The sequence below is a fragment of the Lontra canadensis genome, unplaced genomic scaffold (assembly GCF_010015895.1).
Source record: "Lontra canadensis isolate GAN:19392208 unplaced genomic scaffold, GSC_riverotter_1.0 scaffold13, whole genome shotgun sequence".
Classification (NCBI taxonomy): domain Eukaryota; kingdom Metazoa; phylum Chordata; class Mammalia; order Carnivora; family Mustelidae; genus Lontra; species Lontra canadensis.
Genome location: NW_022631007.1, coordinates 12,286,691 through 12,312,327, shown reverse-complemented (window position 1 = coordinate 12,312,327; position 25,637 = coordinate 12,286,691). Strand labels below are relative to the sequence as shown.

Genomic DNA, 25,637 nt, shown 5'->3' with positions numbered 1-25,637 from the left:
CAGAGAGAGCAGGGGAGGGGCAGAGGGAGAGAGAGAATCTTAAGCAGAAGCCATGTCCAGCACAGAGCCCGACGTGGGGCTCCATCTGTCCTCGGGATCATGACCTGAGCCGAAACCAAGAGTCAGACGCTCAACTGACTGAGCCACACCACGCAGGCGCCCCCTGAACTCCTTTCTGACCTGGAAGCATCTCCCAGGCCTCGTACAGGCACACCCTCATCCCTGGAGCTGGGCGTCCTGGGCCTGAGCTTCCATTCCCTCTTTGTCCTTGGTTTCTCTGCACTCCATTCACCCTCTCCTGGGTCCTGGGTCCGCAAAACCATGCTAGTTTGCAGGGAAACCCTGGCCGCTCCCCCTGCTCTACCTGTTGGCAGGTTCCCACTGCTTCATGGGGTCGTGGCTGGTGAGGCTCTTCAGGGACTTGGGCCCACTGGATTCATCTCGCTCAGTCTTCACAAAGTCTGCAAAGAAAGAGCCAGGAAAGAGCCCGTGAGGCCTGGTGCCTAGTTTGGGCAGGATGGCAGCCAAAGCTGGACAGTGACGAACGGCTGGCAGGGCCGTGGGCTAAGCAAGATCCTGAGGCCTCACGCTCATTCACTGATTGACTTGTTATGTCTACCGTGGTTGCAAAGGGAGGAGAGCTGGCATGTGTGACCCAGAGTTATCATTTCATGGGACATTTTCAGCTTGTTGGTGTCACAAGCGATAGGCAAATATTTCTTGGTGGATCCGAATAAAACCAAGAGAAGCAGGGGCTCCAGCAGTGCATTTGATAGAAAAGCCCACCCAGTTTAAAGGGAGGGCAAGGAATCTGGAGCAGACTCCTCACAGAGCATGAAGCCTGACACGAGGCTTGATCTAATGACAACCCTGAGATCATGACCTAAGCTGCAACCAAGGGTCGGATGCTTAACCGACTGTGCCCCCCCAGGCGCCCCTCAAGCAGAGAGGTTCTAAGAGATGAGGTATCTACACCTGCCTACTGGGAATCAGCAGGGTCTCTCCTGGGGACAGACAGGAGCTGACTTCCCCAAGGCTGGGATTTCACAGTGGGTAAGGAAACATCTCCAGTGAGTATTTATTCCCGAGTGTGGCTGCACCGGTGTCATTTCTGAGAGCCACGACAGACACCTCCTCCCAATGGCTAGCAGAAGGAAGCAGGTGTCGTTTTGCGGGACACAGAGATTTGAGATCAAGTCGTAAGAGGTGCTGGGGGGCTGGTTGGTGTGTTTGATGTGTGAAACAGCCTAGAAGGCCCAGAAGCCCTGGGAGGCACCATGAAGGCAGGGTGTGTACAAGTATGTACATGTGTGTGAGCTGCACAGCACATGGGCATGAGGAAGAACAGGGGCCACATGGGAAATTCTGGAAATTCTCAATCTCAGCTGTAGCCAGCGCCTTCGCCTATAGCCTAGAAAGAGCTATTCGGGATCAGGCAGGTTTCCTGTGTCATCTTAGTCCTTCGGTGGAGGCACTAACAGGGAACGATTAGGCCTAAGAGCCTAATCAAAGACAGAGAGAGGCCCTGGAACATTCACAAACTTCACATCCTAGCAGATGGAAGGTGACTAGGGTCCGGGAAGGACGATGTGCAGATTGTGGGGCGGTGTGGTTCCACAGGGAAATTCTGGAATCAACCCAGAACTGGGCCAGATCGCCTCTCATAGCCCTTCCAATGGTAGATTTCTGCTCTGAGGCCACAGCAGAGAGAACAGTCAATGGCTGGGCTGAGAGACAACTCATTTCACCCCAGCAGCACTGAAGAGGGAGCTCGGGGGTGGTCATGCCTACTTACCGTACAGCTTCTCCCTCATCTTGCCTTGGGAGGTCTGCAGCTTAATCTCCCCCCGGAAGTGGCCTGTCATCTCTCCATGGTGGGTGAGGGGTGTGTAAATGGGAAGCTGAGTTTCCGTGGCCTCTAACCGTAGAGCGATGCAGCCCTCGCCTGGGGAGGTGGGCACAAGGGTCACATCAAGAGCCCGCCTTTTCACAGGAGAACCTGCATTCAGCCTGTAAATTTAACTCCCTCACCCCAAGACGATCCTTCGAAACAATGTCCAAGGCAGGGATTATCATAACCTCTTGGAACAACTTCGGAAAACATTTCAAACCTTACAGTGAAATGAACTACATGTGGATTAGTTGATGTAAAAAAAAAAAAAAAAAATTAATCATAGAAAATCCAGCAAAAAGCAGACTTAACTACTAATCTGATTGCGGGAGGGGAAAGATAACTTCCCAGGGTTTGAAGCAATATAAGAAATGGCAAAACAAACTGACAGATAATAAGATAGAAAAGCTTAAAACTTCTGCACAGAGGAAAAAAGGAAAATGGGAGAGACTGACGGCTTCACAAAGAGGGTGTTTTACCTGAAGCCCATGAGGAACGTCTCAAAATCAAATCCCAGCAGATAACTGGGCACGTAACACAAGCAGGCATTTCACATAAAAACAATTCTAGGTTGATTTCAATACATGGAAATGAATTCAGTCTTCCTAGCCATCCAAAATGCAAATGAAGGCAGCACTCAGGGACTCTCTCATGGATAGGAAATTAGCTAAGAGTGGAAGGAAGGAAGATACCCAGTGCCACCAAGGATATGGGGGCCCCTAACCACTTGGACATGGCAAGGTCACCACGGCAGGACACAGCCTTTACGGCAATCGGTTGGATACCGAGTGTCAAGAATCACCAACCTCTTTATACCCTTTGACCCGGCACAGATAGGAACTTATCCTCAAGAAACGCTCCAAAAGAACTAAAACTGTAGCTGAAGGAGGATAACAAACGCTCACAAAGATCCATCTCAGCTTTACTGATAACACAAACAGAAACAGCCAGAAGGAAGCCCATGGAATATTAGGGAGCCATTAAATGCCGCCATCATGAAGGCCGTGTGGGAGGAAGATCCTGGAAAATGTGTCTCACCCAACCTGTCTCTCACTGGGTGAGGGAAGCAGAATAGAAAACGGAATCCCTAAGATGGTTATAAATATAGAAATCTACGTATGCCTTTGTATGAGGAAGTATTAGACCAAAATAAAAATGGTGGCTGTAAGTAGGAGAGGAGACTGTGGGTTGACCTTTTTTCTGTTATTATTAGGATATGCTGTTTATATGAACACCGGGGCAAAAAAAACAGAGGAAGAAGAGAGTTTTTGAACAAGAAAACGGAAACATCCTTCTTGTGTGCCTGTGGTCTGCCACCAAAACTTTAAACACCTTGACTCCAAACAGATCCCTTCTCTGCCCGGGCACAACGGACAGACCCTCCCCAGCCAAGGCCAGTGCAATCCCTAGGTTCTGCCCCCCACTGCTCAGGCTCAGAGACCCTGTTCCCGGTGCTGACCAGGAGAGGGTGGAGGGCAGGATTCTGGAGCTGGGTTGCCTGGATTCCAGTCCAAGGCCACCTCAGTGGCCATATGACCTTGGCCAAGTCACTTCATTTCCTCACCTGTGCAATGAGTGTAGCAACCGTACTTGTATCCCAGGGCTTTTGGCAGAGGCCGAACAGTGGGCAGCCAACACACTCGGGCACCTTTTGTGTCTACAGCCTCTTCCCATGTCCTGGCTTCCCTGAATCAGCATTAAGCACCTTCAAATTCTTCCACCGAAAACGAACACCCTCCCCGGACCCAGATTCACATTCCTGCCTGTCTTATGCAAGGAGCTGCTCCACCTGGCACCTGCCTCCAGCCACTCTCTGGCCACCTGCTCCTCCCACCCTTGTGTTCTAGTCACACTGAATGTAGGTGGGTGAACCTGACCCTGGGCTGGAGCCAGGGACCGGCTGAAGACAATGTCACAGAAGATGATGTCTCTCTAGTAGGATGGCTGGTGTCTGCCCAGTAGGGGCCATGAGCAATGCCAGATAGACCTGGGTTCAAACTACAGCTCAGCCAATTACTACTCCTTGTGGCCTTGAGCAAGTCCCTTAACCTCTAAGAGCCTCAGTTTACCCACGTACTGATTGGGAGACTAGTATCTGCTTTACAAGACCTTGTCAGGATCAAATAATCCTCAGTAAAGCACCTGGCCCAGAATCTGACACAGGAAAGACCCAATAAACAAGAGGTGTCGTGGCTGCTGGCTCTTCCTCCCAGAAGCCCGCGGGGCAGGAAGGGTGACTGACTAGTATCTGTCCCTCTGGCAACGGGAGAGGAAAGGCACGAGAGCAAGACAGTGGGCTTTCCTCGATGGAGATGCCATCATCTCCCTACATCACAGGCCACCAGCTGAGAGCAGGTGTGGCGCCGACAGCGCCTGTCTGGGGACACTTACCGTAGGATTCGTCGCTGTCGGAAGACTTAATGCTAATCAGGATATGCTGGTCCAGCAGGTACTCGGGGTCAGAGATGATGGGCTTCAGCTGCACAGGGAAGGACGCAGAGTTAGAGCAGCCCGCTGGGGGACGGGAAGGGAGAGGCTGCCAGCCCAGATGAGGGGTGCGCCTGAGCAAACAGGACTGCAGGTGTGCTTAGTAATCAAATTTGAATTTTGGCTTTCCATGTCCAAGATAGTAGGAAGGAACCACACATCCACACTCCCCAGGATGCAGGGTTCACTTCTTCCCTGTCTCCCTCCAATCATACTGCACCCCAGGAGAGAACTGGACCCCAAGTGTGCCCCACCTCCACTACTTCCCTCTCCTCCTTTCCCCTCCCTTGCATACCCCAGCTTCATGGGGGTGGGGGCCAGGCTGACAAGAGGTAATGGGACCAGGAAGTGGGTCCGAATGCACCCCACTCCCCACCCTAGGTGGCACTGTAGGCGGTACACAAGACCTGCCCTCCATCTGGACTGCAGGGGAGCCCCCGGGGTGTCCTGCAGGCTGCTGGAGGGTGGCTCAGCAAATGGCAGGCACAGATCCCGGGTTCCAACCCTGTCCCCCTCCTCCTGCGGCAGCGAGGGACGGCTGGCTCCCAGTTGCCCTGCCGGTCTGGCTCAGGGCATGTTTGTGTCAGGTTTTGCACAGGGGAGAACCCGAACCTCAGCAGTGTAGGGCTGCACCCGTGCAAGCACAGGGAGGAGCTTCATGTGCGTGCTATCCCCTAAGGCTGGTCCTCTCACTGACAGGGATGCTGAGGAGCCTGATGAAGAGGCCATACGCTGTCCCAGGCTGGCCCTTCCTTCCCATCCAGAGGCCGAGAGACGCCTTGTGCCAGCCTCTGGGTGCCTTGTTGCCAGACAGGACGGACTCTATCTCCATTCCGAAAGCTCCAGAACAAATCACTGGAAATCACTGTGGGCCCTTGCGGGCACTCTCGGGTTCCTGAGCCACAGCAAACGCTCAGTTCACTGACTTGTAGTAATGACTGGCTCAAAGTTAGACCCAGGCTGGGCACTGCAGAGGCAGGAAAGGCCGCGCTCTCAGGCAGCAACAGGAACAGGCTGGCGGTTATCAGACCAGAGAAGGTCTGTGAGGGACGCAGTCACCATAGTGGGGGTGAGAGTAGGGGTAAGGGAGCCTTGGTGGGACTAGAGAGGGCACAGAGAGGGCGCCATCAGGAGACGGATGCGTCCCGCACATGAAGCGGGAGTGAGGAGGGGGCCTGGATGCTGAGGAGCCTGGGCTTGTTTCATGTTAACAGCTGGGAGTTGACCAGATAAAGAGCGGGATGCCAGGATCAGAAGGGCATTCTAGAACGATCCATCAGGCTTCGGGATGCCTCAGCAAGAAGGCAGGCAGGATGGAGACCCCCTGGGAGAAAGCACTGGGGTGGAGAGGAGGGACAGAGGCAAGAGGAGTAGCAGGTGTAGGTAGCTGTGAGGCTGTGGGTCAGAGGTTCCTTAGAGTCCCCTGAACCAGACTGGGATACATGCACGATGTGGACGGGGAGGCTGCTATCTTTCCCAAGTTGACCCAAGGAGCAAACAAGCCATTTGGTTGCTGCGTGGGGCTGCCGAGAGAGGAGGAACAGAAGGGTTGAGTGGGTGGGTGGGTGGGTGGGTGAGGCGGGATGTCACCTTGGAACCCAAAACCACCAGGTTGCAGGTAACCTAAAAACAGCCCAAGGATGGGGACTTCTGACCTAGGCCCTGGCCTTGTGGAAGACCCGAATTAGAAGTGCTCCCACATTAGGAGACTCTGCGATGTGGGTATCTGCCTTCTCACGTGCGGCCCAAGCCTGGGTTCCAATCAACAGTGCCACTGTGGGTAGCCCAGCCCCCAAAACTGTCCATGTCCCACCCCAGCCTTAGGAGAGGATGGGTCCTTCTACCTGTTTAAGGCCATTTTTAAAGCTCCCCTTGGAGTTCCCCTCTGAGGGAACCTTCCAGGAGAGCCCCTGAGACCCTTGGATACATGACAGATCTGCCTGGCCATGTTCTTTCATCTGCGTACCCTTTCCTTGCTGTGTGACCGAGAAAAAGGTCCTATTCCACTGTGCACCTAGCACGAACACTCGGGGAGGCCCACTGTCAATTCAACATCACAAAAGCTGTTTGGGATCCCAGGGGGGAAACCATTTTTTCTTTTCAGCAAGAAAGATGAATGTGTTCCCACTAAGGTCTGTCTATGCGTTTTCGATTCCACCCCCTACCCTCATGGGGTCATGGACCCGTCAAGTTCTTTCTAAGTCCAGTGTTTGGATAGGAGCCAGTGGACTCCCCCTTCTGCCCCTTCACTTGATCCTCCAAGCTGGGGCTGAGCAGGTAAAAGGACACTGCAAGGAGGGGAGGGGTCAGGGTCGCAGAGCGCAGGGCCTATGTCTGTCACTGCAGCCGTGTGATGGTGAACCAGCCTCTCTGGGATCTGCCTCAGTTTCCTTCTTTGAAAAGTCACATGGTCGGACAAACCCATCTCTAGATCTCTTCCGTGATCCATTATGGGAACTGAAATGCATTTAGGAATATTGGGGCCCCTGGGGCCAAGCTCTGCGTGGCTACATCCTGTTGTTCTTGATTTACCTTTGGAAGGGTCTCGCCAAACTTCACCACCAACTCCCCTTCACTTCCTTCTTCATTTTCTCCTTCCTGACTCTTGACGAAACCTGTCAGAGGACAAGAAGGCTGGTTTTCAGAAAACAGAACAAGAGCCAGACAGAAAAGCTTCCTGGGGTCGCCCCCTCCAGACCAGTGGATATAGTCTCACTCTTCCATCTGTAGGGGCCACTCCTGTTTGGGAGTCAGGCTTGCGGGGGACTCTGTTTTGGTGCAGGGGATGGTCATTTGCCAATATGGTTGAATTATTTTTAGGAAAATCTAAGAGATTCCCCTCCTTTTCAGCTCTTTTTTTTGCAACAAACCAGGCAACAAAGAAATCATCACATCACAGGCAAAGAGATTAGGAAACATGACAGCTCGTCCCACGCCACTCAAGATAGCAGCCTTTTCAAATGCTAATTTGAGCTTCCTAATATGCTGTTTCCATAGAAATGTATGCAAATGTCTTGATAGTTTATTAAAAACACCCGCATGAAAATCCATCATTTTTGGAAGTGCCTTGCCCCTGCTTGGTGACCGGGGCCCTAGAAACTTCATGGAAAAGGTGGGTCTGTAGCCAAGACTGAGCCCGGGCTGGGTGGGAGGAGCCAGGGGAGGGGAGGGGGCAATCCATCTGGATTTTTGGAAGCAGTCGTCATCCCATCACAAAATACCTCCTTGGGTAGCGTTGATTTGGCCCTGCACCCCCACCTCCAGACCATCTCAGCAAAGGGAGCTGGAAACCACACAGATCTCGCCATGGAACAGCTTTAGACAATATGCCTACAAATGTCACCCAGAAAGGGTGTTTGCTAAACACAGTTTGTGCTAACTGCTGCTGGCTGGGAGGAGGCTGTCCATCTCGAGCTCGTTTGGGGACACCCCAGACAAGCTGAGAAAGCTGCCCCGTCCTGCAGGAAAGAGCAGAGGACCCCAGGGGAAGAATAGACCCCCCACTGGCCTCCTCGCGCTCTGGACCTTCCCCAGGATCCTCTGGTTGGATCAGAGCCCCAGTTGCGGCGGGGGGACCCCCAAGTGGGTTACACTCTGCCCTGAGGGGCAAGAAGAGGATCCAGGGGCTCAGTCACCTAGATGGGTCCACACAACAGTGGCTGTCCCTGTCTCTGAGGCTGCAAGGGCAGCATCACGGGCCAGGGGGGGTGCCCCCTGGTAACCGAACCCCTGAGCACTCTCCCCCAGGCCCCCCATAAGCCCATCTGTAAATCCTTCCCAGAGAGAGAGAGAGAGAGAGAGAGACGTGGTGCAATGCACTGTCGATGAAAAGGCACTTAAGAGTCCTGTCTGCCCGGCCAACGGCAGCTCAAGGCCCACTTACTCTCTAAGCAGCTCGAGTGGAACTCCAGGTAGAATTTGGTCTGGGACTTGGTCTTCAGCGTGGCGAAGCACCTGAGAAACTCAATCTGCCCTTGGCTGTCGACAGTGCCGGGGCCTGGAGTGGGTGACAAAGGGATTTGGCTCCATGATGTGCCCAGACATGGAGCATTTCCAATCAGCCCTCAACACCAGGCTCCAGGGAAGGTGAGGTCTGGGTGAAGGCAAGGTGGTCCCTGAATCCCACTACCCACCCTGAGCATCCCTGATGATGGGAACGTCCAGGCCGCGGAGAGCTGGATGGGGAGAGCAAAGTGTTCAGGGAGCCAGGAGCCCGAGTCTCAGCTTTGCTGCTGAACAGCGGGGGCTCTGGCAATGCCCTTAACCTCTGTGCCTCAGTGTCCCCATTTGTTCTGCCTGAGAGAGCTTGTATAAAGGCTCAGTGCCTCAATACCTAAATCTGCCTTGTATCTAAGTTAAGGTAGCAAGGGATACCGGCTCTTCCTTCCTCAGGCCGACTTCCCTCCACTGCTCATTTACCCCCGTTCCCACCCTTGTGTCTGGCCCATCGTGGGATTCGCTGACAGGATGCATTGGCGAGCGTGCTCAGGCTGGCCTTGAGCAAGTTCTGGCCTTCCAGGTAAACTCTGAGCACGCGACAGCCAAGACAGACGTTCCCGTCCTCTCTCCCACCCAGCCTTTCCTTCTTTCCTTTCTTCTCCTTTTCCCCAGCTTTACTGAGGAGCTGGCAAATGTAATTGTACATGTTTTAAGTGTACAGCGTGATGATTTGACACACATGTACACTGTGAAATGCTTACCAAGATCAAGATAATTAACACATCCGTCACCCACATAATTAACTGGGTTTTTTTTGCCTTTTTTTTTTTTTTTTGATGTGAGAATGCTTAAGATCTGCTCCCAGCAAATCTTAAGTGTACGATATTGTATTACTATTATTATTACCCAGGGTCATCATGTGGACTATTACCTCCACAGAACTGATTCATCTTAGAACTGAAAGTCTGTACCCTTTGACCTACATGTCCCCATTTCCGGCCCCCTCAGCTCTTGGCTGCCTTTCTCTCCTGTTTCTATGAAATTGGCAGTTTTTTCCAAGATGCCCCATATAAATGATATACCATACACCTATGGTATGTTTTCTGTCTGGCTTATTTCACTAAGCTTTCCTCCATTTCCTTAAACTCCCTAGCACCTAGGTCGGGTTCCGCTTAGGACGACGTTCAACCAACGCTCGATCCAGGTAATGGGTGTTTGTGAGCACCGTCTGGCGCTGAGTCCCAGTGGAGGGTAGGCAAGCCTGATGTGCTGAAGGTCCTCACTGAGGGTGTGATGACATGAGCCACCCCATTTATGCTGCAGGAGCTCAGAGAAAGGGGAGATGGATGGGAGCCCAGGGAGAGATGGAAGGTTCTAGAAAGACAGTGCCCAGAGCTAGCACCAGGTGGTGGACTAGGGGTTATGTGGAGAGGAGAGGTCACACTGCCAGAGCAGACATTAGACCCAACAGCATGGGGAAGAGTGCGCTAGAAGACAGTATTCTAGCCTCCCTTCTAACCCTCAGGGCATGAAAGAAACAGCAATACAGGCTTTTCCTGCCTCCATTGCCCACCGCCCCCCCCACTGCCCCTCAACCTTCCTCAATTAGCCTGGACTATCTGCTGAGCACAGAAGTGGGGGATGATCAGAGGAGGTGACAACATGGCTCCCTAGTCACCTAGATCCAGACTGGGCATGCCACAGAGAATACCAGGCCCTTGCTGGGACGAGCAGAGCCTGGTGAGCAGGGCTGAGCTAGGTTATTTGAAAACATACCTACAAATCTAAGTATTATTTACTCCAGCATTTCCCAGACTCAGCCATCACATCCCATCCTTACAATGTTTACTGTCTCCACCTACCACGCACCCACACTAATACTGACTTAATATTTTCTTTAAATAGACTTTTTGAACTTAAGTAAACATATTTAAATAAGAAAGTACATCACAAGACTAAGTGGAAAACCAGCCCTGCTCGCCTTACACAGAAGAGACAAATGTGAAACGTATTACCAATAAATGCATTACTGATAAAGGTTCATCCATGTCCCACCCAGAACTGCCTTTGGTGGCAGACACACCACACCCTGGACAAACACTCATTTACTCCATTTTAAAGACTGAATTAAAACCAAGGCTTAAAGGCTGACATATTTGCCAAAGAGCCCAAGAACATGCTCTGCTCTGAAATCGTGATAGGACTTAAAGGCGAGGAGGGCCCCTGGATGGAGTGTGGACGTGCCTGGAATGATGAGCCTCCATCTATCAGAGACAATGGCCTGCTGCAACAGGAAGGCGGGAGCCCAAGGCCTCCTGTCTTCATGGAGAACCAAGGGACGGATGCTGCCTGCCACTTACCATTCTTGGAGACAAACTGGGAGGTGACTCCTGCCTCAAAAGTGGCGAAAACAGGGCTGTGGTCACTGGTCATGATGTCACTGGTGCTACCTGGAGGGGAGGGAAGGCATTTCTAAGCAGGGAAGGAGAAACCCTTCTGGTCAAACCATGGATGGCAAACTCACGGCAGAAATCAACCTCTATTGATGGAAGCTTCCAGAAGTTTCACGGTTTTGCACATTCCCCTGACCTTCCACAACCCCGCTTAAGAGTCTCAGTGGAAGTGTGTGCCACTCTCTCCTCCACAGCAAAAATGTGCCTGAGCTAGTTTTTCCTAGAGACACACGGGTTTTTAAATAGATCATGGGATGTGAACCATGAACACTTTTCTGGTCTTGGCACTTTGTTGCACTGATAAGCTCATGGCCCAAAGCAGGATGGAAATATAGGTCACCACAATGCCTCCCAGGACTGGGAGAGAGTAGAAGGTGAGAAAGGGTAGACATGGAGTGTAGACACCTCTTTTAAGGACCATGGGGCTTGGAGAGAAGGTAGCAGGGCATATTTGGAGGGTGTATGGTAAAGAACGTTCTAGAGATGCTGAGTTCTTATAATAGAGCTTATGATGGAGCCATGTGGTTATAACAGAGCTATGTGAAGCTGGCTGGGTACTCAGGGCTGGAGATTTCTCTGTGTTTGGAGTCACGATGTTAGATGGAAGCAGAAAGGATGTCTGCCACAAGGATGTCTGGGCTCCCCAAGGGAGGCACATGGGATGCAAGGCCAGGCCACACTGACCAGTAAGGGCCAAAGAGAAATAGCAGAGACCAAGAAGGCAGTAAGACAATTTAGATCATTTTCTAGAAACCTCCTATTGATCAGCAAGAAAAAGATAAACATCCTAGACTTCAACCAATCAAAGGAGATAGGCAGAAAATTCTAAAAGGAATACAGATGGCTAAGAAACATGGGAAAAAATGCTCACTGGCTCATGACCATCAGAGAGACAACTGAAACATCGAGTCAGAATAAAAGAGAACAAGAAGAAGGAGAAAAGTGGGGGTACTGGGGGAGGAGCTGGGGCTGGAGTAGAGGGCCCTCACTCCAGAGGTTAAAACAAGGTTAGCCGGGAGAGGAGGGGGAGGACATCCCTTCTCTGAGACAAGAGGGCAAAAGGTAGGAGAGGCACCAACCTAAGTCACGTTGGGATGTGGGCAGGAAGAAGTCAGGGAGGGTCCAGTGGTGTATGAAACAGGAGAGGGTTGGGGTGGAGGGAGTCTACTGAGAATGATGTGGCGATGGAAGAGGGGGAGTTCCAGTGAGAAGTTAACAGATGGAAAAGTTAACAGGAGTTAACAGAAGTCAACAGGTGGACAAGCAGGGTTTTAAATATGTTCTTAACCAGAGGCGCCTGGGTGGCTCAGTGGGTTAAAGCCTCTGCCTTCGGCTCAGGTCATGATCCCAGCGTCCTGGGATGGAGCCCCGCATTGGGCTCCCTGCTGAGCAGAGAACCTGCTTCCTCCTCTCTCTGCCTGCCTCTCTGACTACTTGTGACCTCTGTCTGTCAAATAAATAAATAAAATCTTAAAAAAAAAAATGTTCTTAACCATATTTTATGTCAAACATAAAGCACTAGCCCTATGGTGCCTGTGCCCTAAAAACTAGGAGGGCGACAGGGACCTTGATGTAACCTCTGTAACCACAGCTTGTATGACCCCTCCCATAGTGAGTCTGGGCCTAGCTATGTGACTTCCTTTGGCCAAAAGGACATTAGTAAATGTGAGGCAAGCAGAGACTCAAGAAGCTCTTCCACATCTGGGATTTGCAGATGTGGGATCCCTGGGACCCGGAAAAAGCCTGGACTAGTCTGCTGGATGATGAACAACACTGCCAAGTTACTACCATCACCCCTGCTGACAGCAAGCCAACCAGCCGGCCAGCCCCTCATCTCGGGGGCGGGGGTGGGGGCTCCTGGCCCGAGTGTCCCCAGTCAACAACAAGCAGAACAGAGATGAACAGACCCAAGTTCGACCCAGAGAACTGTAAGATGTCAAGTTTCAGGATTATTTGTTACGCAGCCATAGGTAACTGATACATCCTATTTATGCCAATCACTGTTAAGACCCAAGCTCCTAGTTTACCCTGCTTCCTGAGCTTTGGACATTCATTCCCTTCTTTCCCAAATTTCTTGCTCACCCCCAACTCACTAAACCCTTCCACTGCATCCTCGAGCATTCAGGGAAATACCACTGGCAAAATTCCCTACATTTTCAGCTTTGCCTTCATGTTCTATATCCAGTCCTTCCTGGAAGATATTGCAGCCTCTCGAGGGAGGGCTGATTTTCTGCTCCCTCCCTCCTAGGTGGGTCCAGAGTGGGAAGGTGTGTCCTCCCTGCTCCTCATGCCACTTCCAGAGCAATCTCCCTTTGTTTTCCTAAAAACCTTCACTGGGGAGCTTTTGTGAATGCCAAGTTTTGGTTCAAAAGGCTGTAATGGTACAAGCCATTATCTTCCCCTGAATCTCTGCAGAACGCCTGCTGCAGAAGGCATCTGGTGGAATCTTCCAGAGATGAGAACTGGCAGGACTCATGGAGTTGCAGGATGTGGGAAAGAAAAGCATCACTGAGAAATGGGATGGTTAGCGGTGGGAGGGATATGGGCCTTTGTAGGTCCTGAAGGCTGTGGCTAGGGGTTTGGGATACCTTTCTGCCTATCTAAAGGTGTGACATTTGTCTTGGGAAGTCACTTCTGGGAGATAGAGCTCAGGTGCTAGGAGAGTGCACGTGCATGCCTTCCCAGGGCTCTTGTGCTCGTCCCTTCTGAGCAGCAGGAGGCATGCACACAAAAAAAGGAATGGATATCAGTTCAACTTGGTGGGACCATGGTCACCTCCAGGTCACCTGACTGGGATCACTGGGACTTCTCCCATTTTATAGACAGACTGGAGCCCGTTAGTTCCAGGCACCGGAATCTCCCAAACTGCTCCTCACCGTAGGATTGACACACCACGTGCACCAGCGGGTAAGATTTCCAGAGGACTCGGTCACACCAGGAAGGCAGGTTGTACTTCATCTGGAAATCAAAGTCACGAGCTTTGTAAATGCCTGTTAATTCTCTGTATCTAGAAATCAGTGTAAGAAGAGGTTGACTTGTAAACCCTGTCATCCTTAAATTCATGAGCTGTTGGGTCATTAAGAGATTTGCCCCATAGGTGGCCTTCAACCCGTTTCATTTGCCTTAAGTCCTCAGTCCTGAGAGATTGGGTTGAAAGTGCAAGTTGTGGGCTTCACCTGGGTCAGTCTGCCCACCCACCCACCCACCTGCCGATCCACCATCCATCCATCCATCCATCCACCATCCATCCACCTACCAACCCATCCACCATCCATCCATCCATCTATCATCCATCCACCTACCTGCCCATTCACTATCCATCCATCCATCCATCCACCATCCATCCAACCACCATTCATCCACTCATCTGCATATCCACCTATACCTATCCAACCACTCAAACAATATGTATTAAGACAAGCCCTCTCCAGGGGCGCCTGGGTAGCTCAGCGAGTTAAAGCCTCTGTCTTCAGCTCAGGTCATGATCTCAGGGTCCTGGGATCGAGCCCTGCATCGGGCTCTATGCTCAGCAGGGAGCCTGCTTCCCCACCCCTTCTCTGCCTACTTGTGATCTCTGTCAAATAAATAAATAAAATCTTAAAAAAAAAAAAAAAAAGACAAGACCTCTCCAGGCTACAATGGAGAGCAAGATGCTCGTTGAGGGTGATAGACAAGGCGAACTAACAATATCCTTTATCCCCTTAAGTTCTAGCTCTTTCTCTTCTGCCTATAAATATAAAGGTACTCATTCTAACAGAGCCTACCCCTCCCATCTCCTGCAGTTACTGTTCTCTTTTTCCCAGTTTTCTTTCCAGAATTTCTTTCTACTTTCATTGCCTCTACTTTGGGACCACCCATTTTGTTTTTTAAACTTGAGGTGCAACTTACATATAGTAAAGAGTACTCATTTTAAGTATATAGCTTGAGGAGTTTTGATATTTGTACACGCTCATTTAACCCCAACAGAGAGAAAACTCCCTCACCTCAAAGGGAGATGTCCTGTGTCCATACTACCACCTTGCAGAGGTGAACATGATTGTGCCTAATGCCTCTCCTGACGCATTCTGTCTTACCTTGAACTTACAAATGGACTCGCTTGGTATATATTGTTTGAGGTCTGGCTTCCTTCACCCATGTTGTTCCCTGAAGTTCACTCGCCATCCGGCTGTGGTTGTATTCCACTAGACGTACACACCGCATTTATCTAGTCTACTGTGGACGTTAGTAGGGCTCTTCCCAGTTTTTGGATGTTGTGCACGAAGCAGCAATAAACATACTCATATCTCCCTTTTGGTGAACATAAGTACTAATGCCTCTGGGGCTCCCCCAAAGTGGAATTCCTGGGTCCCAGGGTAAGCACACACTGTTGCCATCCTGTTTCTCTTAACACTGCAGTTCTCAGCACTGGCTGCCCCAGGAAATTAAGGGAGGAGCTTTGCAGATACAGAAACCACGGCCCACTCTGCATATCTTGCATCAGAGCCTTGGGGGATGAGGCCCGGACATCCGTATTTCTGGAAAGCTTCTCCTGGCTCACCTGCACACGCTTGGTAAAGAGCCACTCTCATCCACCCTGGGGCTGGATTTCACCCAAGACAATGCAAACGGCTCTTTTAAAGTCCACCCAACCTTCTGGACCACATATCCAGCCCCTCGTGCAGCGCTCACGCACAGGGAACATGTTCTCCTAGACTTACATTCCACACGGGCGACCGCTAATCCTGACGCTGTCTCAACCCCCGCTTCTGTGATGCCCAGCTGCCTGGTTGGTTGGTCTGCCCACCACCCACGATAGCACTCATGGCCTGCCTCCTTTGTCACGTCTGCCTCCCCCTCTCACCTCTGAACGGGGATGGCCCCCAAATCTGCCCACAGACCTTCCCTTTGCCTTTTCCACTCACTTCCTGCCAACGTCACCTACGCCAGGGGGTGTCCATGTTCTCGGCGCACACAACTCCCAAATATATGACCCAGCCCTGTTGTCTCTCTCTAGCATCACCTAATATTTTCAATTGCCTTCTGTATGTTTCCTCTGAGGTCTTTCACCCATATTATACAGTAAGTCTGAAGACAAGCTCTACGATCTGATTTTCGCCTTTGTCCATGGCAATCAGATCTATCAATGCATCCTGCTTTCTTTTGCTTCTGCTTTGTTTGTTCCCAGTTCTGACTCAGGCCCCAGTTTCTCAGCAGGACCCAGCACACGGCCTCCTCAGGGGTCCCAGGCACCCTCCTCACCCTCTCCACAGACGCAGACCCACCTTCTCTGCCTATCACTGCTGTGCTGCCAGCCCCCAGTAGAACTTTCAGTGGCTTCCCTGTTTTCCAGCCAACAGGTCAAAACCTTACCCTGGCATCTAGGGCCTCCCTCCCCTCAGCTCAGCCTCTATGTCCCCTGATACTCGAGTCAACCTGGACATGCTCTCAGTGTCCCCACATATCCCCATGGACCTGCCCTGATAGTGCCAGAGGACCATAGTCATACAGCAGCCTGTGGACGCCCCCCAAGCAGGTGTCCTGGAGGTCTCTCAGTCTCCTTCCTCTACAGCAAACCAGGATCTTCTCTCCTCTTCTGTCTGGTTTTCTCTGTTAGTCCCTGCCTTGTTCTGACATCACCCCCTCGCATGGCCTGACCCTTCCTCCTGCACTTCTCCACTTGCCCTGAGCCCTCAGGCAACGTTCTGAACTGTTTTCCATTTCCTTAGGCCTCCAGCAGCCCCAGAAGCTCAGCATTCCACACCTCTAAGCCTCAGGGCTTCCTGAGAGTTCCCTAGAATTTCCTACCTCCGTATCTGTTCCAGCAGTTCTTCCAAGTGGAAATGGATCAGCCCCCCTCAGCCCTCATCCTGTCCTCTTATGATAGCCAAGCTGTCCCTCACAGCACCACAAGTGGGCCCACTTTGAGAAGACTCTCCTGATCTTTCCTTGCCCTAATGGTCATATCCTCATTAGGCTCCTCAGTGCATCTGGAGATCTCATATTCCATCTCTGATTAGTTAGCTGTGTGTTTGTCTCCTCTTTCCTTCTATAAACTCCTTGGGGCTCATCTTTGATCTCCTACAACCTAGGAGAACATCTAGCTCATCACAGGTCATCAGTAAGGACCTGTTGAACAAGAATGAATGAAAGCTTTATTGCAGCTTCCTCCCAAACACTGTTCCTTGGAACCCAAGGAACTTCATAAGGTAATAATTAGTGTTCCATGACTAACTGAGTTTGGCATAGAAGTTTCCTTGTGGAGAACCATAATGCTCATAAACCTGTAAAGGCTCTGATAAGTCCTGCAGTCAGGGAGCTTGTTTAATGATTACTTGGCAGATTAGCAAATAGATTTCATCACAGGACTTTAAAAAAAAAAAATCTTCAGAACCTAGTTAAAGAAATACTTTAAATCCTCTCAGACTCTTAGACTCTCTGGACAGAAGGGAAATCCAGTATCAGAGTCTAGTGTCTTGCAGTGGGCAAGTGTGGTTGCCTACCCTCTCCTTAGAAAAGGTTTTTGCTCAGTGATGCAAATCGACACGTGATCTCTAATTTCCCTTCTTTTTTTCCTGTGGCCTAGTGGATGAAGATGCCCTTCACATCCCGTTCACCCTCATGGGGACAGACGCAAGAGGGGTGATGTGCAGGGGGCTGGAGACGGAGGGCCAAAGTGATGCCTGTGAGGAGAACTCACCCCTGTGGCCTTCTGCTTAGTGTAGGCGTACTTATCCCGAGTCAGTCTTTCAAAACGGTAGGTGGGTGCGAACGTGATTTCTTCCTCCTCTGAAAACCAAACAAAACTCTGGTTTCTGCTTTGACTCCCCAAGCTTCACATGGGCGACATTTCTGTCTTCTTCAGGCATAGTCCTTCCCCTCTCCACTGAGGATATTCAGGAAAAAAAAGGAGACAGCAGCGGCTGGAGGGGGCCCAGGAGTAGAGGGACACACAGTTCTTACCAAAATGCAGGAAGACCTTCTGCTCCTTCCTCTCCATGAGTAGCTGGTCGTGGGACAGGAGGTCTGCATACTGCTGCTGCTTGATCTTCTGGACGATGGCTTCCGCCTCCTGGAGCAAGGACACGGCCAGGCCCCCAGTGAGACCCCCCCTACCCCTGCCGACATTCAAGAGGCCCATTACCACCTGCCGGCCCATCGCCTGGGACCCAGAGCCCCAGAGGCTGCACCAGACCCTGGTCCCAGGGCTGCCCGGCTGGGGCGTCTTAGCAATCAACTGTTTTATAATGCAAAAGTCATCAAACATCAAACTTATACCTGACAGTACAAGTTTTGGCTGGTCTAGATTTGCAGAAGAAACTTTTACTTTTGTTCTGACCTCTAGTATTATTCTTATGAACACCCCACGAGCAGGTAGCTATTTCTATTATTCTCTGTGGGAACGGAGGCAGCTTGCTGTGAGGGCAGGGAAGGATCTGGAATCCCAGCCCCCTGAATCCGTGGGCATCGGCAGGGAGGTGCCGGTGCCCTGGACCCCACGGTCTCCCCTCTGCTCAGGAAAATGCCCTTGGCAGACCACCTGCTGAGGGAACAGCCACCACAGCCCCACAGACCGTGAAAGGTTGGGATTTGTGGGGTCCCTGTCCAGCTCTCTCCCATACACTGCAGGGAGTCTCTAGTGAGGGAGGAAGTGGTGGGGAGGCAGGAGGGGCACAAATGGCCCTAAGCTCTTCCTCGGTCTCTGCATAGCAGCTGAGGCAGCAGGAGTGAGCGGCAGGCTGCTTGGGGAAACAGGAGGGAAGGGGAATGAGAAGGTCTGGGTTCCAGCCCAACTGTCCATGATTGGCAATTGACCCCAGGCCATCCCTTAGCCTGTCTGTGTCCCAGGGTTCTTGCCCCTCGGTTTCTGCCATCCTCCTTTCTCCCCAAACAGGACGCAGAATGAAGGTTCTACACACCGGTTAGGGATGTACAACCTGTACAACCACACGGCTCTGCTCCCAGGCCTGTCCACCCTCCCTTTCTGGGAACCCTCTGCTCTCCCTGAGAAAGCAAGGCCATGTCTGTCACATGGGCCTTCAGACTGCTGCTCGGCGGACCATGCCTGGGCACCTGACAAAAGCAACATCTTCCTTAGCTGCCCAGGGACCCGCCATCAAGACAGAAAATTGGGCTGGTCTCCTCAAGTACGTGGGGACCAAGTGTGAACAGAGGTTAACTCTAAAGGCAGGGGTTCAACAACAGAGTGGCATCAGGTCCCAGAGGGGACACAGTGGCCTCGGCCCGGCTCAATTTGGGCCCTGTGTCCCCATGTCCCGAGCTAACTTGAGGGAGCCTCTGTCCCATGCAGCCCTTGTCCTGGGCGGGCGGCCCCTTACCCAGGTGGGCAGCTCCACGCGGTAGTTCAGGTCCCCAAGCCAGAAGAGGTGGGTGAAGCGGTGAGTGATGTTGAAAGGGCTCAGCTTCTTGTCCCCCAGAGCCAGAAACCGGAGAATGCTCATGTAGTTCTGGTTTCGCCTATTTCAATGAAGAAGTAGCCACCTAGCATGGGGTGGCTGGTTCCCTACTTCGCTACCGTGGTGGGAAGGCAAAGGGAGCCGGCGGCGGGGAGAGGGGGTGGTGGAGATGTAACTCTGGGCCCCTGGCATTGCAGCAGACTCCTTCTGTGTGCAGGTGGTGCAAAGGGACTTTCAGGTGGAAATGAGAGCACAGGACAGGGGCCCCCAGAGCTTCCATTCAGCAGGGAACTGGCATCACGGTTATTCTAGAAAGAGGTCTTCGTGACCAGGCGCAAGGGGCTTTCATCTGTGAGCGTGTCTGGAAGAGGTCTTTCCCTTTAGAAATCATCTAGCAGATCGATGACATAAGAAAGCGTGTGTCCCATCCTCCCAACAAGATTCACCCACATGAGCGGTGGCTCTTGTGCCATAGGTGCGGGTAAAGTCGTGGCTGCACATGGCTGTGGCATTTGGGGAGGTGAGGTATCTCTGGGCAGACGAACCTGTTACATGCTCTCGGGCAGGGAGGTCCATTACCTGAGTTTCTTCTCACTTCCGGAAGTCAAGTGGCTGTTAACAAATCCCAAGGAGGTTCCGTTGAACATAAACGACACCCCCACGGCTCCCTTGTTCCCTAAAGGGAGAGGGGAGGCAAGAAGTGAGCACAACATGGGGCACCTGGGTGGCTCAGTGGGTTAAGCCTCTGCCTTTGGCTCAGGTCATGATCTCAGGGTCCTGGGATCCAGCCCACATCGGGCTCTTTGCTCAGTGGGGAGCCTGCTTCCCCATCTTTCTCTGCCTCTGCCTCTCTGCCTACTTGTGATCTCTCTCTCTCTGTCAAATAAATAAATAAAGTCTTTAAAAAAAAAAAGAAAGAAATGAGCACAACAGGCAACCTTGGCCAGGGGAGGGAAATCAAGGTGGAGCACGGTTATTCCTTAAGAGGAGATCGAGAGAAGCTCAACAGCTTCATCTGGAGCAAGACTCAGCAGTGGCCGGGAATCGGGGGGTGGGGGACATTCCTCCAGGACTAGAAGAAAATGGGGTAAATGGCCTGCATCCTTGGGAGTCCTCCACGGGGGAAGGATGCAGGCTGCCGGTCTAAGTCATCCTGTTGTCCCCCTCTTGGGGTCTCATCAGTTACCCCACAGGCCAAGCAGGCAAGACCACCAAAAGCAGCCAGAAGCCTGGGGAAGATTTAGACAAGGGAGCCCAGGACTGGGTGGGCTAATGTCCAAAACCCCCACTGAGACCACCTCTCAGATTCTGAGTTTCAACCTATTCTAGACTAGTGGTTCTCCAAGTGTGTTCCCCAAACAGCCACAGCAGCACCTGGGAACAGTTGGGAGGGCAAGTTCTCAGGCCCTACCCTGGACCTGCTGAATCAGAAATTCTGGAGGCGGGGCCCAGGAATGTGGGTGAAACAAGCCCTCCAGGTCAGGGGTAGGCAAACGCTGGCCCGATGCCAGGTGAAGATGATTTTTACATTTTTAAATAGTTGGGGGGAAAAAATCAAAAGAAGGTTTTGTGACACATTACAACAGTATGAAATTCAAATAGGAGCCCATAAATAACATTTTATTGGATCACAGCTATGCCCACAGAGTTAAGTAGTTGCAAGAGAGGCTGCACGACCTGTAGAGCCTGAACTATTTCCTGGCTGGCCTTCTAGAGGCAAAATTTGGCAAGCCCTGCTCGAGGACATTCTGACACACACAGAAGTCTGAGAGCCTGCTCTGGTCCACAGCTTGAGCATATGCACTGGGCACTTGAAATGTGGCCGGTCCAAACAGAGGAGGGCTCTAAGCATACAGATGCACCAGAGTTAGGCCTCAGTAAGGAAAATAGAACATAAAATAGTTAATAATTTTTATAGTGAACACCTACTGAAACTGTAATCTTGAATAAATGATGTTTGATTAAATGTTAGGAAAGGACCTCAAAGATTATCCATTTTCCCTCCTCGGTCATCCACCCTCCCTCCTCGGGACTGGGGCCCCTAGCAATGATGGATGGTCCTGCTCCCCTGTCCTGGGGCGGGGGGAAGGGGCCTCACCTTCTGGCTTTCTCCACATTCTGCAATATGACCTCAGTTTAAATCCCTGACCACCACTTGGCCACTGGGCCTGGGACAAGTTAAGGAACATCACTGATGCCTCCAGCATCTTTCTGTGAGTGGGGCCAACAAAGGTTCTTGCTCTCCCACCCACAGGGCATTTCTAGTAAATGGGGTAATCTCACAGAGCATTTAGCTCTCAGTGGTGCACATGTATGTTCTCAAGGTCTTGGCTCTTCTAGGGATAATGTCCACCAGTATGAGCCAACCAGCGTTCACTGGGCTCTGTCCCATGTTAACCATGGCTGGGAGCCATTTGGAGGGAGAAGAGGGGAAGAGGGCAGCCCCAGGGTCGGGGGAAGGGAGGAGCAGGTACATGGGATGTGAGTGGGTTGCTGTCTGCATAGTCGCTTGTTCAGTGCCTAGCACCGTGCGGGGGCAGTAGGGGGGGGGGCGAGGACACATGGTCAGCTTGGTCACAATGTCACGATGAATGAGAGCTGGGGGAGCAGCCAGAGGTGAGGTCTGGCTGTGGGGTGGTTTTGTCTTGTACCGGGAGGTCTGAGTACCTTCCATGCTGTTGGAAAGGGGCTGGTGGCAGGCAGGCGAGCAGCCAGGCAGGCAGTAGCAAGGACAGAGAGAGGTTCCTGGGGAGCAGAAGGGGGTGGGCTTTGACAGGGCAGCTTCCGAGACAGGAAGGAAGGGGGCAAGTGGGTGTGGACGCGGGCAGTTTGCGGTTTGTCAGCAGAAAAGCCGAGAGAGTTCTTCACATTTGACTGCAGCAATTCTTCTGTTTCCTGTTGTCTTGGGGACTCTGCCCTGTCCCTGACTCCAACCACCAGAAACCACTGGCCTCGCCGTCAACCCCACCCATGGCCTGCGTGGTGCACCTGCCCACACACACTCAAGCCTCGCACACGTGCTCACAGACTCACACACGCGCTCACAGACAGACCTGCACTCACACACTCACATATATGCTCACAGACACCTGCACACACACTCAGACTCACATACACACTCAGACCTGCACACATTCTCACACACATACATGCTCAGAGAACTGCACACGCACTCAGACTCACACATGTGCTCGGACAGACCTGCACACCACTCACAGACCCACACGTGCTCACAGACCAGCACACGCACTCACACGTGCACTCAGACAGACCTGCACATGCACTCACACACAGACCTACACACGCGCTCAGACAGACCTGAGCACAAGCTCACACAGATGCACATGTACTCAGACTCGAACACAGACTCTCATGTGCACTCAGATGCAGAGCCACATAAGCACTCATGCCCAGACAGGCTTACACAGAGACCTGCATGTACACAGACACACATACTTGGATTTGCATATGCAGACTCACACACACAGACACACACACACTCACAGAGTCACACATACAGACACACAAGCATTTCCACCCACACCCACACAGGCTCACACTCAAGGTACTCCAGCCGTCCTCTGCTCTGAGTTCAATTCTTGGAGGTGCCATGATGGGTCCCCCAGCTCCCTGCTAATGCCAGGATTTCCTCATCCAACCTGAGTCGCTCTCTTTCTACACCAGGGTTCCCACAGGCCAGATGGAGCCCCCACCTGTGTCTGTAAGCAAAGCTTTCTGGAACACAGCCACTCGCATTCCCGTTCATGCTCTCTGAAGTTCCTTTTGTGTTGCGGCACGTGGCCCACAAGCCTAGAATATTTACTCTGTGGCCCTTTACAGAGTGTCTGTCAACTCCTGTCCTAGGTCCTTGATTCTCCCAGTGGGGGCCTGTGGGCCAGCAGAGCTGGTGTGGACCCTGGGTGGGTTGAGGCTGGGGAAGCCCAACATCTGGCTCACCCAGGACTGAGGGGAGCCCAGGAAGTGAAACCCAGTGATGTCACAGTGCACAGGAGTGTAGCCCCCTCCCTGCTCACCCAGTGTATTGGCGATGCCTGTCTTCACGTTGTCAGTGCAGATGTGACTGATACGGTTCTCATGCTCCGGCTTGGCCAGCACCACAATTCGGATATTCCAGAGGGTGTGGATGGCAATCTGGTGGGGTTGACAACACAGTCACCCTTGGCCAGGGCACAGTGCTTGACCACAGGGCAAGAGATCCCCCCCGCAACTCTGACCCCCAAGATGGAGGACCCCATTTGTAATCCCTAAACCAGGGGAGCTTCTAAGGATACCCCGCAGATGAAACAAAGTATCTTAAAGATGAGAGCCAGGACAGGCCACATTTCAATGAAGTAAGGGTGATCTACAAGCAGGGGCAAGGACAGTGATTTTCAGCAATGGCTACAGACCCCCATCAATTTCAGAAGCCCCAAGCGTTCCCCTCCAGCCCTGAAAGGTAGTGGTGGTGGTGCTGGGGAATGACCACAGAGCACCCTGGGCCTCTCTGGAAGGTGAGAGCTCACAGGCTGAGCCCACCCTTGCCCCTGAGATGCTCCTGGCCAGCCTCACAGAGCCCACTGTCCCGGGGTCCCACCCAGCGCCCTGGCCAGCTGCTCACTGTTTTAAAAGTCATGCTGGTGATTTCCTGCAGGGAGTGTTTGAGTATCTCCAGCCACTCCTTCTCTCCCAGGGGATCCTCCTGGGTGCCGATCACATAGATGTCATGGGGGATGTAATCCGCAGAGTCATCCCGTGTCTTTCCCTGCCCCTTGGAGAGAAACCAGGACGTGATCTTCTTGGGAGGGGGGGCGTTACCTTCAACAGCAAAACCCAACACCAAGTGAGTCAAAGGTACATCAGGAGAATTCAAAACACAGGTGGGGGTAAAGCGTGTGGGGCAGGAAGGCCACCCCATCACAGAAAATCATTCGGGCCACCCCATGAAATGCCGGAGATGGAGAATTAGGTACTATTATTCCCAGGATGTCAGGAAGGGTCAGAGCACAGTTAAGTTTCTCTTTAAAGAGAACGTGAAGTGTCAGAGACTTGAAATACCCGAAGATTGCATACGGTGACTTGAACTAGCTGTGTGAGACCAAACACCATCCTAGCCTTTGCGGCTAACTGAGTGACTGAGACCCTCCTCCAGGAGTTTACAAGTTGGCAAGGACGGCCCAGCAGGCCGACAGGTTTGGGAGACAACGGGGCTTCCTTGCAAAACAGAGAGATCTCAGCCGCAAACTGAGAGCTGAAGAGGCAGGAGGAGTGTGGACACCTCCTCCATTTTCATTTCAAAAAATGAGTCAAAGCAGCTTAATGAAGATAGAGTGAAGGATTTACTTCTCCTTGGAATGCCCCTTCAAGGTTGAGTAAACTTCTCCCCTAGAGAGAAAACCACCTTGGCCAAGAATCCAAGTAACCTGACGGCAGCCGCTCTGCTCCCTGCTATGGTTCACAGTGAGAGCGAACACCCTAGGGGCTGGTGGTCTCTGCTTGGGGAGACCCTCCCAGCCACCCAGACAGCACCTTCCACAATGTCTTCTGTGTGAAGGGCATCCCCTCCAGGATGGACTTCACTAGGTCCAGCCAACTCTAAGACCCCCATACTCACAGTGGGAAAAACAAGGGCAGTGTACCCCCGGGCATGAACCCCTGAGAGTGACAGTTGATAAAATCAGGTGGCCAGCAAGAAACACGAGAGGACAGAACAGGATACAGGACCCCAAGAACACCTGGGCGTGAGTGCCTGGGCAGGGCTGGTGGCTTGCGGAATCGGGCTCAGGTGCTCTGGTTGACTCTCCACAAGTAGCAAATTACGTTCTCACTTCCAGACCACTCCTTGCCCCTCCTCGAAGGGCTGCTGCTCACCCTCTGCCTTGCTGCCGGTTGGCTATCTGCTCTGTGGAAGGGTGGGTGGGCCTGACTCTGTTCTGGACAATGTGAGGTCAGAGGGACACCCAGTTAAAGTCAAGTTGCGATAAACAACACACAACTATTAGAAAAGGTATGTCCCGTGCTGTATCCGTTGAACTAAAATTCAAATGAACTAGACATCCTGTATCTACTTATTTTTTTTCTAGTTGAATACTTCCGTGAAATAATTATTTAGTATAATTTATATGTAGTGTGATATATCTGGTATGTAAATATATATTAGTATATAAGTATACAGTATACGGTTGGTCCAATATATATTTGGTGTATATTTAGTACTTATTTCTAGCTGAATTGTTACACTATTTGCTACAACTTATATTCAGTACATTTATTAGCATAATACAGATCAGTATACAAATACATGTAGTATATATTTAGCATTATCATTTCTAGCTAGATACCAATCCTCAAAAAACTTTGCTGTTTACATGAAATTCAAATGTAATTGGGAATCATCTCTCTCTCTTTCTCTCTCAATACATCTGGCAACCCCACCCAAAGAGGGAGTTCTTTCTTCCAGGCCTGAGGCCCCTTGGA

General features: G+C 51.7%; 1 protein-coding gene across 2 annotated transcripts in view; it reads right to left on the bottom strand.

Annotated features, from left to right (window-relative positions):
• INPP5D (inositol polyphosphate-5-phosphatase D) overlaps positions 1 to 25,637 on the bottom strand; it is a 110,737-nt gene that overhangs the window by 7,485 nt on the left and 77,615 nt on the right. For both annotated transcript variants that reach the window (XM_032857516.1, XM_032857515.1), the window contains exons 12-24: positions 23,782 to 23,978; positions 23,198 to 23,315; positions 19,743 to 19,839; positions 19,086 to 19,224; positions 17,710 to 17,818; positions 17,447 to 17,535; positions 13,647 to 13,728; positions 10,678 to 10,767; positions 8,262 to 8,375; positions 6,911 to 6,993; positions 4,283 to 4,370; positions 1,796 to 1,945; positions 365 to 461 (exon numbers count right to left, since the gene is read on the bottom strand). In XM_032857516.1, coding sequence (XP_032713407.1) covers positions 365 to 461; positions 1,796 to 1,945; positions 4,283 to 4,370; positions 6,911 to 6,993; positions 8,262 to 8,375; positions 10,678 to 10,767; positions 13,647 to 13,728; positions 17,447 to 17,535; positions 17,710 to 17,818; positions 19,086 to 19,224; positions 19,743 to 19,839; positions 23,198 to 23,315; positions 23,782 to 23,978 — 1,453 coding nt within the window. The remainder of the gene's footprint in view (positions 1 to 364; positions 462 to 1,795; positions 1,946 to 4,282; positions 4,371 to 6,910; positions 6,994 to 8,261; positions 8,376 to 10,677; positions 10,768 to 13,646; positions 13,729 to 17,446; positions 17,536 to 17,709; positions 17,819 to 19,085; positions 19,225 to 19,742; positions 19,840 to 23,197; positions 23,316 to 23,781; positions 23,979 to 25,637) is intronic.